The sequence below is a fragment of the Chiloscyllium plagiosum genome, chromosome 14 (genome assembly GCF_004010195.1).
Source record: "Chiloscyllium plagiosum isolate BGI_BamShark_2017 chromosome 14, ASM401019v2, whole genome shotgun sequence".
Classification (NCBI taxonomy): domain Eukaryota; kingdom Metazoa; phylum Chordata; class Chondrichthyes; order Orectolobiformes; family Hemiscylliidae; genus Chiloscyllium; species Chiloscyllium plagiosum.
This window is the reverse complement of record NC_057723.1, coordinates 13,419,509-13,430,226: the sequence shown is the minus strand read 5'-3', so window position 1 is coordinate 13,430,226 and position 10,718 is coordinate 13,419,509. Positions and strand designations below refer to the sequence as shown.

General features: G+C 41.0%; 1 protein-coding gene across 3 annotated transcripts in view; it reads left to right on the top strand.

Annotated features, from left to right (window-relative positions):
- Positions 1–10,718, top strand: part of kif3a (kinesin family member 3A) — a 61,444-nt gene that overhangs the window by 45,713 nt on the left and 5,013 nt on the right. For all 3 annotated transcript variants that reach the window (XM_043703206.1, XM_043703205.1, XM_043703204.1), the window contains 3 exons: positions 4,439–4,619; positions 5,588–5,698; positions 8,568–8,693. In XM_043703206.1, the coding sequence (XP_043559141.1) occupies positions 4,439–4,619; positions 5,588–5,698; positions 8,568–8,693 (418 nt within the window). The remainder of the gene's footprint in view (positions 1–4,438; positions 4,620–5,587; positions 5,699–8,567; positions 8,694–10,718) is intronic.

The window sequence follows — 10,718 nt, the reverse complement described above, 5'->3', positions numbered from 1 at the left end:
GTTAGCCAGTTTTTTATCCAATTGGCCAAATTTCCCTCTATCCCCTGCCTCCTGACTTTCCGCATAAGCCTACCATGGGGAACTTTATCAAATGCCTTACTAAAATCCATGTATACTACATCCACTGCTCTACCCTCGTCCACATGCTTGGTCACCTCCTCAAATAATTCAATAAGACTTGTAAGGCAAGACCTCCCCTTCACAAATCCGTGCTGGCTGTCCCTAATCAAGCAGTGTCTTTCCAGATACTCATAAATCCTCCTTTCCATTACTTTGCACACCACCGAAGTAAGACTAACTGGCCTGTAATTCCCAGGGTTATCCCTATTCCCTTTTTTGAACAGGGGCACAACATTCGCCACTCTCCAATCCCCTGGTACCACCCCTGTTGACAGTGAAGACGAAAAGATAATTGCCAACGGCTCTGCAATTTCCTCTCTTACTTCCCACATAATCCGCGTAATCTTCCCTGAAGCATTGGAGGTGAAGGGGTAAAATTGTAGAGGTTTATAAAATCTTGAGTATGGATGGGGTGAATAGCCATGGTCTTTTTCCTAGGGTAGGGGAGTCCAAGACTAGAGGGTGTGGGTTTAAAGTGAGAAGGGAAAGATTTAAAAGGACTTTAAGGGCAACCTCTTTTTAGATAGAGGGTGGTGTGTGTATGAAATGAGCTGCCAGACAAAATGGCGGAGTTGGATATAATTACAACATTTAAAAGGCATCTGGACAGGTACGTGAATAGGAAAGGTTTAGAGGGATCTGGGGAAAGGCTGCCAAATAGGAGTAGGTCAGATTGGGATGTCGAGTCAGCATGGATGAGTTGGACTGAAGGGTCTTCTGTGCTGTATGACTTTATAAGTGGAGCTATACATGAAGAAATGGATACGCCAACTGAAGGAAATTGATAGTTGGCAATCAGGAGGTTTGCTTGGCCATGTTTAACTAGATTCCTAGGATCTAGAGTCAGTATTGAGGATTTCAAAGGCCACTGCTTTCTGATATCAATGTGCTGCTGTCACGTCTATGGGTCTTTCTTACAGGTTGGACAGATGTATATTTCATAGTTGTTTTGGCGAAGTCTGACTGAAGGTTGTGATTCTATATGTCAGCCTGATTCTTGATTGGTCTGCAGGACAGCTCAAATGATTTTGGTACAAGCCACACATATTAGCAAGGAGAACTTTGGATTATTGACTGAATAGGTTTGTCTTTGCCATGTACATTGATGTCAGATGAATTGTTCTGTTTTATTCTTGTCTCCTGATGATTTAATTCAGCTGAGACTGAGTGGCTTGCTCAGCCATTTTAAATTGCAGTTGAACGTCACAATAGATCAAAATGCTTCATGATAAAAGACCTCTGTTTCTCCTCCTAAAGGGCATTAATGAACTAGATAGATGGTGGGCGGCACGGTGGCACAGTGGTTAGCGTGTGGACTTGTTGGGCCGAAGGGCCTGTTTCCACACTGTAATGTAATGTAATAGATTTTTATTAGTAATCTGGTTGTTTAATGATCATCATTAGCTTCTCATCCTAGATTTACTTAATAAACTACATTTAAATTTCCACTGGTGGGACTAGAGGACTAATTAGTCCAGTTACATAATTGCTTTTGTGCTCTGCATATTGTTGTCAAAAGAATATTATGACCTCTAGTGGTGAAGCCCAAGATTTTATGTTTTATTATAATCCTGCCAACACTTTTCTTATGTACCTAGTCAGTTTTAAATTACACGCAGATCAAGACCAAGTATTCTTGACCACAGGCAAGCAGCCCTCTTGCTGATTGCCAACTATCAACCTCCTCCTTCAGGTTGGTCTTGGGTGATTTTGAGATTAAAATTTGAAGGGTTGATTTAATCCATCTTTTGAATTTGTGCATTCTGTTCTTGTTTTATATAAAATGTTGAGTTTATATTATTTGAGATTAAGTAGCAAACCCTGACTTAATTTGGGAAATTGAAGAAAAGTTGATTGGAGATGAGAATATCTCTGGATTACAGATTGGGGAACTGTACAAAAGTACTGCAGCAGCACTGTGGAGCAAGGGAAATATGATGACTACAATTGATTATAGTTGTGGAAATAGAAATGTACGATGGATGAATTTTGAGTCATGTACACGACCACAAGATTTATGTGTATAGAGATTTCTTGATTGATGCTGAACTTCATGGTTAAATTGTTCAAGGCTTGAACTGATTTTGTTTAAAATGTGCCTAAGTAGATCAGTTGAAAAAAAAATCTTGAGCAGGTGGAAACATTATCAGTACAGAATAGAATTTCCCTTAACTTGCCATAACTATTATTGTATTAGGGTATTACAGTACCTGGTTATGTCCACCAGATGTAGCTAACATGTCAGTGATGGGAAAATTAAAAATTTCTTCTCGATAAAATTGCAAAACGTTAGACCTTTCCAATCACTTCTAGTCCTTCCAATGCAGTTATGCTACCATTTTTCATTATTCAGTGCACTGGCTGGAATTCTGTTGATGAGAAACCTGATGGTCGCAAAACTTCTGCCATTTGTGGGAGCACTGTATGCAATCTTTGGCTGTCTCTCAACTAATTAATTGGTGTCGGGCTTATTTTCTGTTAATAGACTACCCCATTTTCAAAGAAGTGGTGGGTAATCAGAGTCAGCAGCTTAGTGTCAGTGGAAATAGTGCCCACTCCTGAGACATCCTTTCATAGAGGGTAGCCAAGGGGTGAGGCACCTATCCCAAACTAAGTAATGTGGTTTTGGATGCGAACGTCAGTCAGGCAGGCCCTGCCAAAGCTAGGCTGGAGTACACTGCTTGGTGAGGGCAGGGGAAGAGTTGATCTGGGTTGAGACAGGATCATTGCTGCAGTGTCGGTGTGATTCTTGATTAAGCACCCCTCAGGACATTAGAGACCTGTTAGATCTCATCAGGTGCTCTCAAATCTTGCATATACATACATGTCTCATAAAGTACATCCATTGTACATTCCTATTTCCACAACTGTAATTAATTAGAAATCAATTTTGTAAACTAAATGATGTGGTGTGCCAACCGGCCGTGGCATCAAGAACTCATTTAGATAGCTGGAGGAAGACCTTTCCTCAACATCTTATGAGTCCATAGGCCTCTCCTGGTAAAACCCAACCCATTTTCTTTCAAGTGCACGTAAGAGTCACAGCAAGGTTGTTTTCAAATTATTACATTGTTTATTTCTAAGGGCATTGCCTCAAAATCTGTAGAATTTAAACTTTTATAAACTAATGAAATTAAATTTCAACAAAGAATTGTTAACCTGCAACATCATATCGTTCTAAGTTGATTCTTGATAGATTATTTATATTTAACTTCATTATGGACATAGAAACATGTACATAGAGTCATAGAGATGTACAACATGGAAACAGACCCTTCTGTCCGACCCATCCAGGTCGACCAGGATCCATTTGCTTCCCTTTTTTTAACCACAGTTAGCAAATGCAAAAGTACAGTGTGAGGAAAAAATGTGAAATGAGCCACTTGGGCAGGGCAAACAAGGCAAAGAATACAATATGAATGGTGAGACTCTGGGAAGCACTAGGCATCACAGGGATCTTGGTGTGCATGCCCACTGGTCCCCTAAGATAGCGAGAGAAATAGATAAAGTGGTTAAGAATGCTTTTGGGATTTGTTTTATAATCAGTCAGTTCAGAGATCTTAGTCTACACCTATGGACCCACTTGTCTTTTATTAGCTGAGGCATAAAGTTTAAGAGTACTGAGGTTATCTTGGAACTGTATAAAATATTGGTTAGTTTACAGCTGGAGTATAATGTACAGTTCTGGTATCCATATTATCAGAGAGTTATGATTGTACTGGAATGCATGCAGAGTAAATTTACCAGGATATTGTGTGAGCTGGAGAGATTTCTATTATGAAGTAAGATTGGACAGATTGGGGTTGTTTCCCTTAGAGCAGAGAAGATTGAAGGAGGACATGATTTGAGATGTGTGAAATTACAAGGGTCGTAGACAGGAAGAGACTTATCCCTTGCTGGAAGGATCAATGACAAAGGGTATAAGTTTAAGGTAAGGAACAGAAGGTTTAGAGAAGATGTGAGGAAAAAGAAAATCACTGAGTGGTGGGAATTTGGAATTCACTGCCTGTAAGTGTGGTAGGGGCAGGAACTCTCAGAATATTTAAGAAGTATTTCAATGTACACTTGTGACGCTAAGGCAAAAAGATAATGGGCTAAGTGTTGGAAATTGGGATTACAATAATTAACTGGCTGTTTTTGACCAATGTAGACTCAGTGGACCAAAGGGCCATTCACTACACCATGATATAATGTTCTTTGGTTGTCCTTATAGGCAAACTGTTATTGTTAAGGATTTAATTTATTTATTCTTATTGAAAATAATTTAAAGCTTAACATTTTATGTATGTAATGGGATGTACTCACTGGAATTTTCAAGGCAGGAGCATCAGACCTTGTTAGAAAAATTGTCAGCTCTAGAAAAAAAGGTGATTGTAGGAGGAGTGGATCTTCTGGCCAAAGCTGAAGAACAAGAGAGACTACTAGATGAGTCAAATTGCGAGCTTGAAGCGCGCCGGAACCGAGCAGAGCAGCTTCGGAAAGAGCTGGAGGAAAAAGAGGTAATGTTACTATTTTTAACGCATTTTCTAATTAGCACAAAGTTGAAATACTGCTACCCTCAGTTTTGCTATTGTAATTGTTTGCAAGCCTTTAAACCTCCACCTCAGTGTCACTTAAACCCCACTTTTTGATTTTCCTCCCCTCAAACGTGTCAAATTTTGATAATACCCTATTTTTTAGACTTTGGGTCTTTTTATTCAGTTTTCTTAACAAAAAAGACATTATCAGATTGCTAGGCAATAGATTTGATTAGATTCCCTACAGTATAGGAACAGGCGCATCAGCCCAACAAATCCACACCGACCCTCCGAAGAGTAATCCACCCAGACCCATTTCCCCTACCATATATGTACCCCTGACTATTGCACCTGACCCTATAGGCAATTTAGCATGGCCAATTCACCTGACCTGCACATCTTTGGATTGTGGGAGGAAACCGGAGCACCCGGAGAAAACCCACGTAGACATGGGGAGAATGTGCAAACACCACACAGACAGTCACCCGAGGCAGGAATCGAACCTGGGTCCGTGGTGTGTAAGGCAGCTTGTTGAACCTGCTTGTTTACTTGTCCCTTTTGTTTTCACATTTTCTAATATTTTTAGTTCTCATCATGTTTAAATTCATAGAGAATCGTGTGTCTTCCTCTTGGTTATGTAATCTCCTCAAACTTTAGAATTCCTTACAAATTTATGTTTCTCAATGGCCTTTTTTTTTAGTTTACATCCCTTTAGTGCAGCTTTTTCCATCTAATCCCCTTACTCTTGAATATCTTCCTTAAACCATTTCACCTCCCTCACCTGCTTCTCTACCTCTCTATCCTCAAAACTTGCATTTTGCGCCCTCTTTTGGTCACCTCATATATCAGGAAAGACAATTTTGGAGAGGTGTTAACATCACATATATTTGTCTTGGTCACTCTTAAAATTCAGTTGATGTCCATTGTGGTGTTTTTCTTTCATTAAATAGCAAGAACGTTTGGACATTGAGGAGAAATACACCAGTTTGCAGGAGGAGGCTCAGGGCAAAACAAAGAAACTGAAGAAAGTCTGGACAATGCTCATGGCAGCAAAGTCTGAGGTGAGAGGTAGCCGTGTTCATGGAGGAGCTACTGTGATTTGTAGACTTTTTATTCTTTTGCATTTCCAGTCAAAGAAAATGATTTGAGCTGTAAATGAGCATATTAAAAAGTCTGAGGGTCGAGATTATAACAATTGGCTAAATAACTATTCATATGGAATCACCGCATAGGAAATATGAAAGTTGCAAACTTCGGACCTTCAGTTTATACTTTCAGATAATCAGAAATAATATGTATGAATATATTTTAATGAAGCACCAAAAATATAAATGATCTTTTGAATGGGCATACCATAGTGGTACTCACGGGTGGAATTGTCCTTGCCCCTGAATAATGTAAAAGTTGGGAAAATTATGCAAGATAAGCAGTGAGAAGCTTCTCAATGTTTTGAGCAAAATATTCCAATATTCCCAGAATGGCAAGACAAGATTCTCGTTAGTAATTGGCAAGAGGCCTATTTCCATGCGTTAGCATCTCATTATTAATGAATGCTCCTTCATTAATATGCAGCTTCCCATACTTCCAGTCGCTGCATAGAAACTAGATAACCGACAATTCCCAATATTGAAGTCAGGGTGATTACCTGGAGTCTTCATGTCCTCTGGACCTCCATCTTGGATACCAGGCACCAACAATTTAGGGCATGCTCCGTGGGTAGTATTACATACATCGAGGCCTTGGCATCTAACATGTACCAATCTCACCACATCAGAATGGCACATCTCCAATCTACTTGTCAGGTTTTGTACTTCAGTTGAATGCTGATGCCAGAACACTTTGCACAGACAGATAAGCAAGAGTATCCTCCAATATTAGTCCAGGAGCTTGGACACAGTCAGGTTACCACTCGAGAATGTCATAGTCATGGTGTCCATATGTCTGCAGTTTACGGAATGGACACCAGTCAGCCCTGTAGGTCCGGTGCAACAGGTCAGGAGTTGTAGGAGGTCATTCGAGGAGCTGTACAGATATCCATAAGGGATCGGACCCTCATCTTTTGAGGCTGTCTGTCAGTCAAGGGGTTGGGCCACAGTCAGACCTAGGTTCAATTCACTAATATTCAAGGGAAGGATATCACAGGCCAATGCTGGGGGAAGGAAGCTAGGGAACTTACATGTTGGGATTGGAGGCAGAACGCTGGGAAGCAGTGGGGAATAACAATAGTGAAGAGAGCAGACTCAATATAAAAAGGTAAAGTTGCCATAGTCGTACTGGACCATAGGCCTTGTGTCTCATTACAGAAAGATGACTGGTGGTGTTTTAACCTGAGGTCACCATGCCTCAGGTGAAGAGAGGTTGAGAAGAGGAATCCTTCATGGTAACCTCAGTTGATGAAGGAATTGAACCCACATTAGTGAGTTTTGAGAAGATTTGTTGCTCAGGTTGAGGTCCTGGTTGTAGGTTTGCTCGCTGAGCTGGAAGGATGGTTTTCAGACGTTTCGTCACCATACTTGGTAACATCTTCACCCGGAGACTAGCTGAAGATGGTATCTAGTATGGTGACAAAACGTCTGAAAATGAACCTTCCAGCTCAGCAAGCAAACCTACATCCAGAACCCACATTGTTGGTGTATTCTGTGTTGCAAACTAATCTTCCAGCCAACTGGGCTAAGAATTTATATGTGGGGGAAAGACAGGAAAGGAAAAAGGTCTGGAAGGGAATTAGGACTTTGTTTTTTGTCTATGACTTGTATAAGTTCACTATTCTCTTTACCTGTATTTTTCCTGGAAAGTTCCTGCTTAGTGAGTGGTGTGGCACTTGTGGGCAGCTCATATGAAACAGCAGTCCTCTTTATTTTAAACCCATGAACACTTCTGCATTTTGGGAAAGCAAATCTTAGCAGGACTTATACACTTAATGGTAAGGTCCTAGGGAGTGTTGCTGAACAAAGAAACCTTGGTGTGCAGGTTCATAGCTCCTTGAAAGTGGAGTTGCAGGTAGACAGGATAGTGAAGAAGGCATTTGGTATGCTTTCCTTTATTGGTCAGAGTATTGAGTACAGGAGTTGGGAGGTCATGTTGCAGCTGTACAGGACATTGGTTAGGCCACTGCTGGAATATTGCGTGCAATTCTGGTCTCCATCCTATTGGAAAGATGTTGTGAAACTTGAAAGGGTTCAGAAAAGATTTACAAGGATGTTGCCAGGGTTGGAGGATTTGAGCTATAGGGAGAGGTTGAACTGGGTGGGGCTGTTTTCCATGGAGCGTCGGAGGCTGATAAGTAGACAAAGTCTTTTCCCTGGGGTCGGGGAGTCTTGAACTGGAGGGCCCAGGTTTTGGGTGAGAGGGGAAAGATATAAAAGAGACCTAGGGGCAACTTTTTCACGCAGAGAGTGGTATGTATATGGAATGAGCTGCCAGAGGATGTGGTGGAGGCTGATACAATTGCAACATTTAGTAGGCATTTGGATGGGTATATGAATAGGAAGGGTTTGGAGGGACATGGGGCAAGTGCTGGCAGGTGGGACTAGCTTGGGGTGGGATATCTGGTCGGTGTGGACAGGTTGGACCGAAGGGTCTGTTTCCATGCTGTACATCTCTATGACTCTATGACTGTATAAATTGAGTGGGGTTGGGGGGTGGTGTGTGGTGTTGTGATGCATATCTTCCTTTTCAAAACCACAGATTACAGACAGTAATAAGAAGGGATTAAGGTTTTTTTCTCTCTCATCCCTTCCCCTAACAATTGTATTTAATGGTTGAATGTTACTTCTACTAGACCTTGCTTGAAAACTCCTGGCAATCCAATCCTTCTATAAGTAACCCCTTTGCCCAATTTCTTTTTTTTGCATTACATCTTTCATTTATTGTGTGCTTCATTTCATGATAACTTATTCAATTCATTTTGATGTTTTTTTAAATTCAAAGATGGCAGACTTGCAGCAAGAACACCAACGTGAAATTGAAGGACTGCTGGAGAATATAAGACAGCTGAGCCGTGAACTTCGTCTCCAGATGCTCATTATTGAGAATTTTATTCCTCAAGAATACCAGGTTGGACAGGGATTCTTAATTCAATATTTATGTTGGGGTTTTTGATTATGGAAAAATGGCATGTGTAACTCTTGTGCCTAATTGGGTATTTGTTACTTATATAATACAGCTTTCATGAATAAGCAATATCTTTACTATAAAAGTGTACATCACTGGCCTATATGAGTCCTTGAACTTTTATTAGAAAATAGTGTAAATTGAAATATAGAACAAGAAGAAAGTGGGAAATTGATAACATTTATACGATAAATATTGATGTTTGGAAATTGATTTTTTTTTGTAGTACACCATGTGATTCTTCAAAACTAATTTAAAAATAATGTTGTTAAAAATTTTATATACTGCTAATGTGCTCTTATAGAGTCATAGAGATGTACAGCGTGGAAACAGACCCTTCGGTCCAACCCATCCATGCCGACCAGATATCCTAACCCAGTCTAGTCCCACCTGTCAGCACCCGGCCCATTAGCTAAAAATATACTTTAGGTAGTTCAAAGTTTATGAGAAGATTTGTAGCTCGGATGCTCGTTGTTGTGGTTCTGTTCACCAAGCTGGGAATTTGTGTTGCAGACGTTTCGTCCCCTGTCTAGGTGACATCTTCAGTGCTTGGGAGCCTCTGATGAAGCACTTCTGTGATCTTTCCTCCAGCATTTGTAGTGGTTTGAATCTGCCGCTTCAGGTTGTCAGTTCCAGCTGTCAGTTGCAGTGGTCGATATATTGGGTCCAGATCGATGTGCTTATTGATTGAATCTGTGGATGAGTGCCATGCCTCTAGGAATTCCCTGGCTGTTCTGTGTTTGGCTTGTCCTATAATAGTAGTGTTGTCCCAGTCAAATTCATGTTGCTTGTCATCTATGTGTGTGTGGGGGCTACTAAGGATAGCTGGTTGTGTCGTTTTGTGGCTAGTTGGTGATCATGGATGCGGATCGTTAGCTGTCTTCCTGTTTGTCCTATGTAGTGTTTTGTGCAGTCCTAGCATGGGATTTTGTACACTACATTGGTTTTGCGCATGCTGGGTATTGGGTCCTTCATTCTGGTGAGTTGTTGTCTGAGAGTGGCTGTTGGTTTGTGTGCTGTTATGAGTCCTAGTGGTCGCAGTAGTCTGGCTGTCAGTTCGGAAATGCTGTTGATGTATGGTAGTGTGACACGACCAGCTATCCTTAGTAGCCACACACACAGATGACAAGCAACATGAATTTGACTGGGACAACACTACTATTATAGGACAAGCTAAACACAGAACAGCCAGGGAATTCCTGGAGGCATGGCACTCATCCACAGAATCAATCAATAAGCACATCGATCTGGACCCAATATACCGACCACTGGAACTGACAACCGGAAGCGGCAGATTCAAACCACTACAAATGCCGGAGGAAAGATCGCAGAAGTGCTTCACAGGAGGCTCCCAAACACTGAGGATGTCACCTCGACAGGGGACGAAACATCTGCAACACAAATTTAAGTGTAGTTGTTGTTTATTGCATTTAATATTTCTACGGTAGTTAATATTAACGTCAGTTAAAAAGAAATTGATGTTAATCGGTTTATTGAGGAAGCAACGTTTTAAGCAAAACATTTTGTCCTGAAAACTGTCCTGTCCACAATTGGGGGGGAAAAAAGTAATTGAATAGAGGTTCTGTCATACCCCTTTGTACCTATTTGGATACAGAACTGACTCAAAGGTAGAAGACAGAGGTTGGTGGTGGAGGGTTGTTTTTCAGACTGGAGGTCTGTGACCAGTGGAGCGCCACAAGGATCGGTGCTGGGCCCTCTACTTTTTGTCATTTACATAAATGATTTGGATGCGAGCATAAGAGGTATAGTTAATAAATTTGCAGATGACACCAAAACTGGAGGTGTAGTGGACAGCGAAGAGGGTTACCTCAGATTACAACAGGATCTGGACCAGATGGGCCAATGGGCTGAGAAGTGCCAGATGGAGTTTAATTCAAATTAATGCGAGGTGCTGCATTTTGGGAAAGCAAATTTTAGCAGGACTTATACACTTAATGGTAAGGTCCT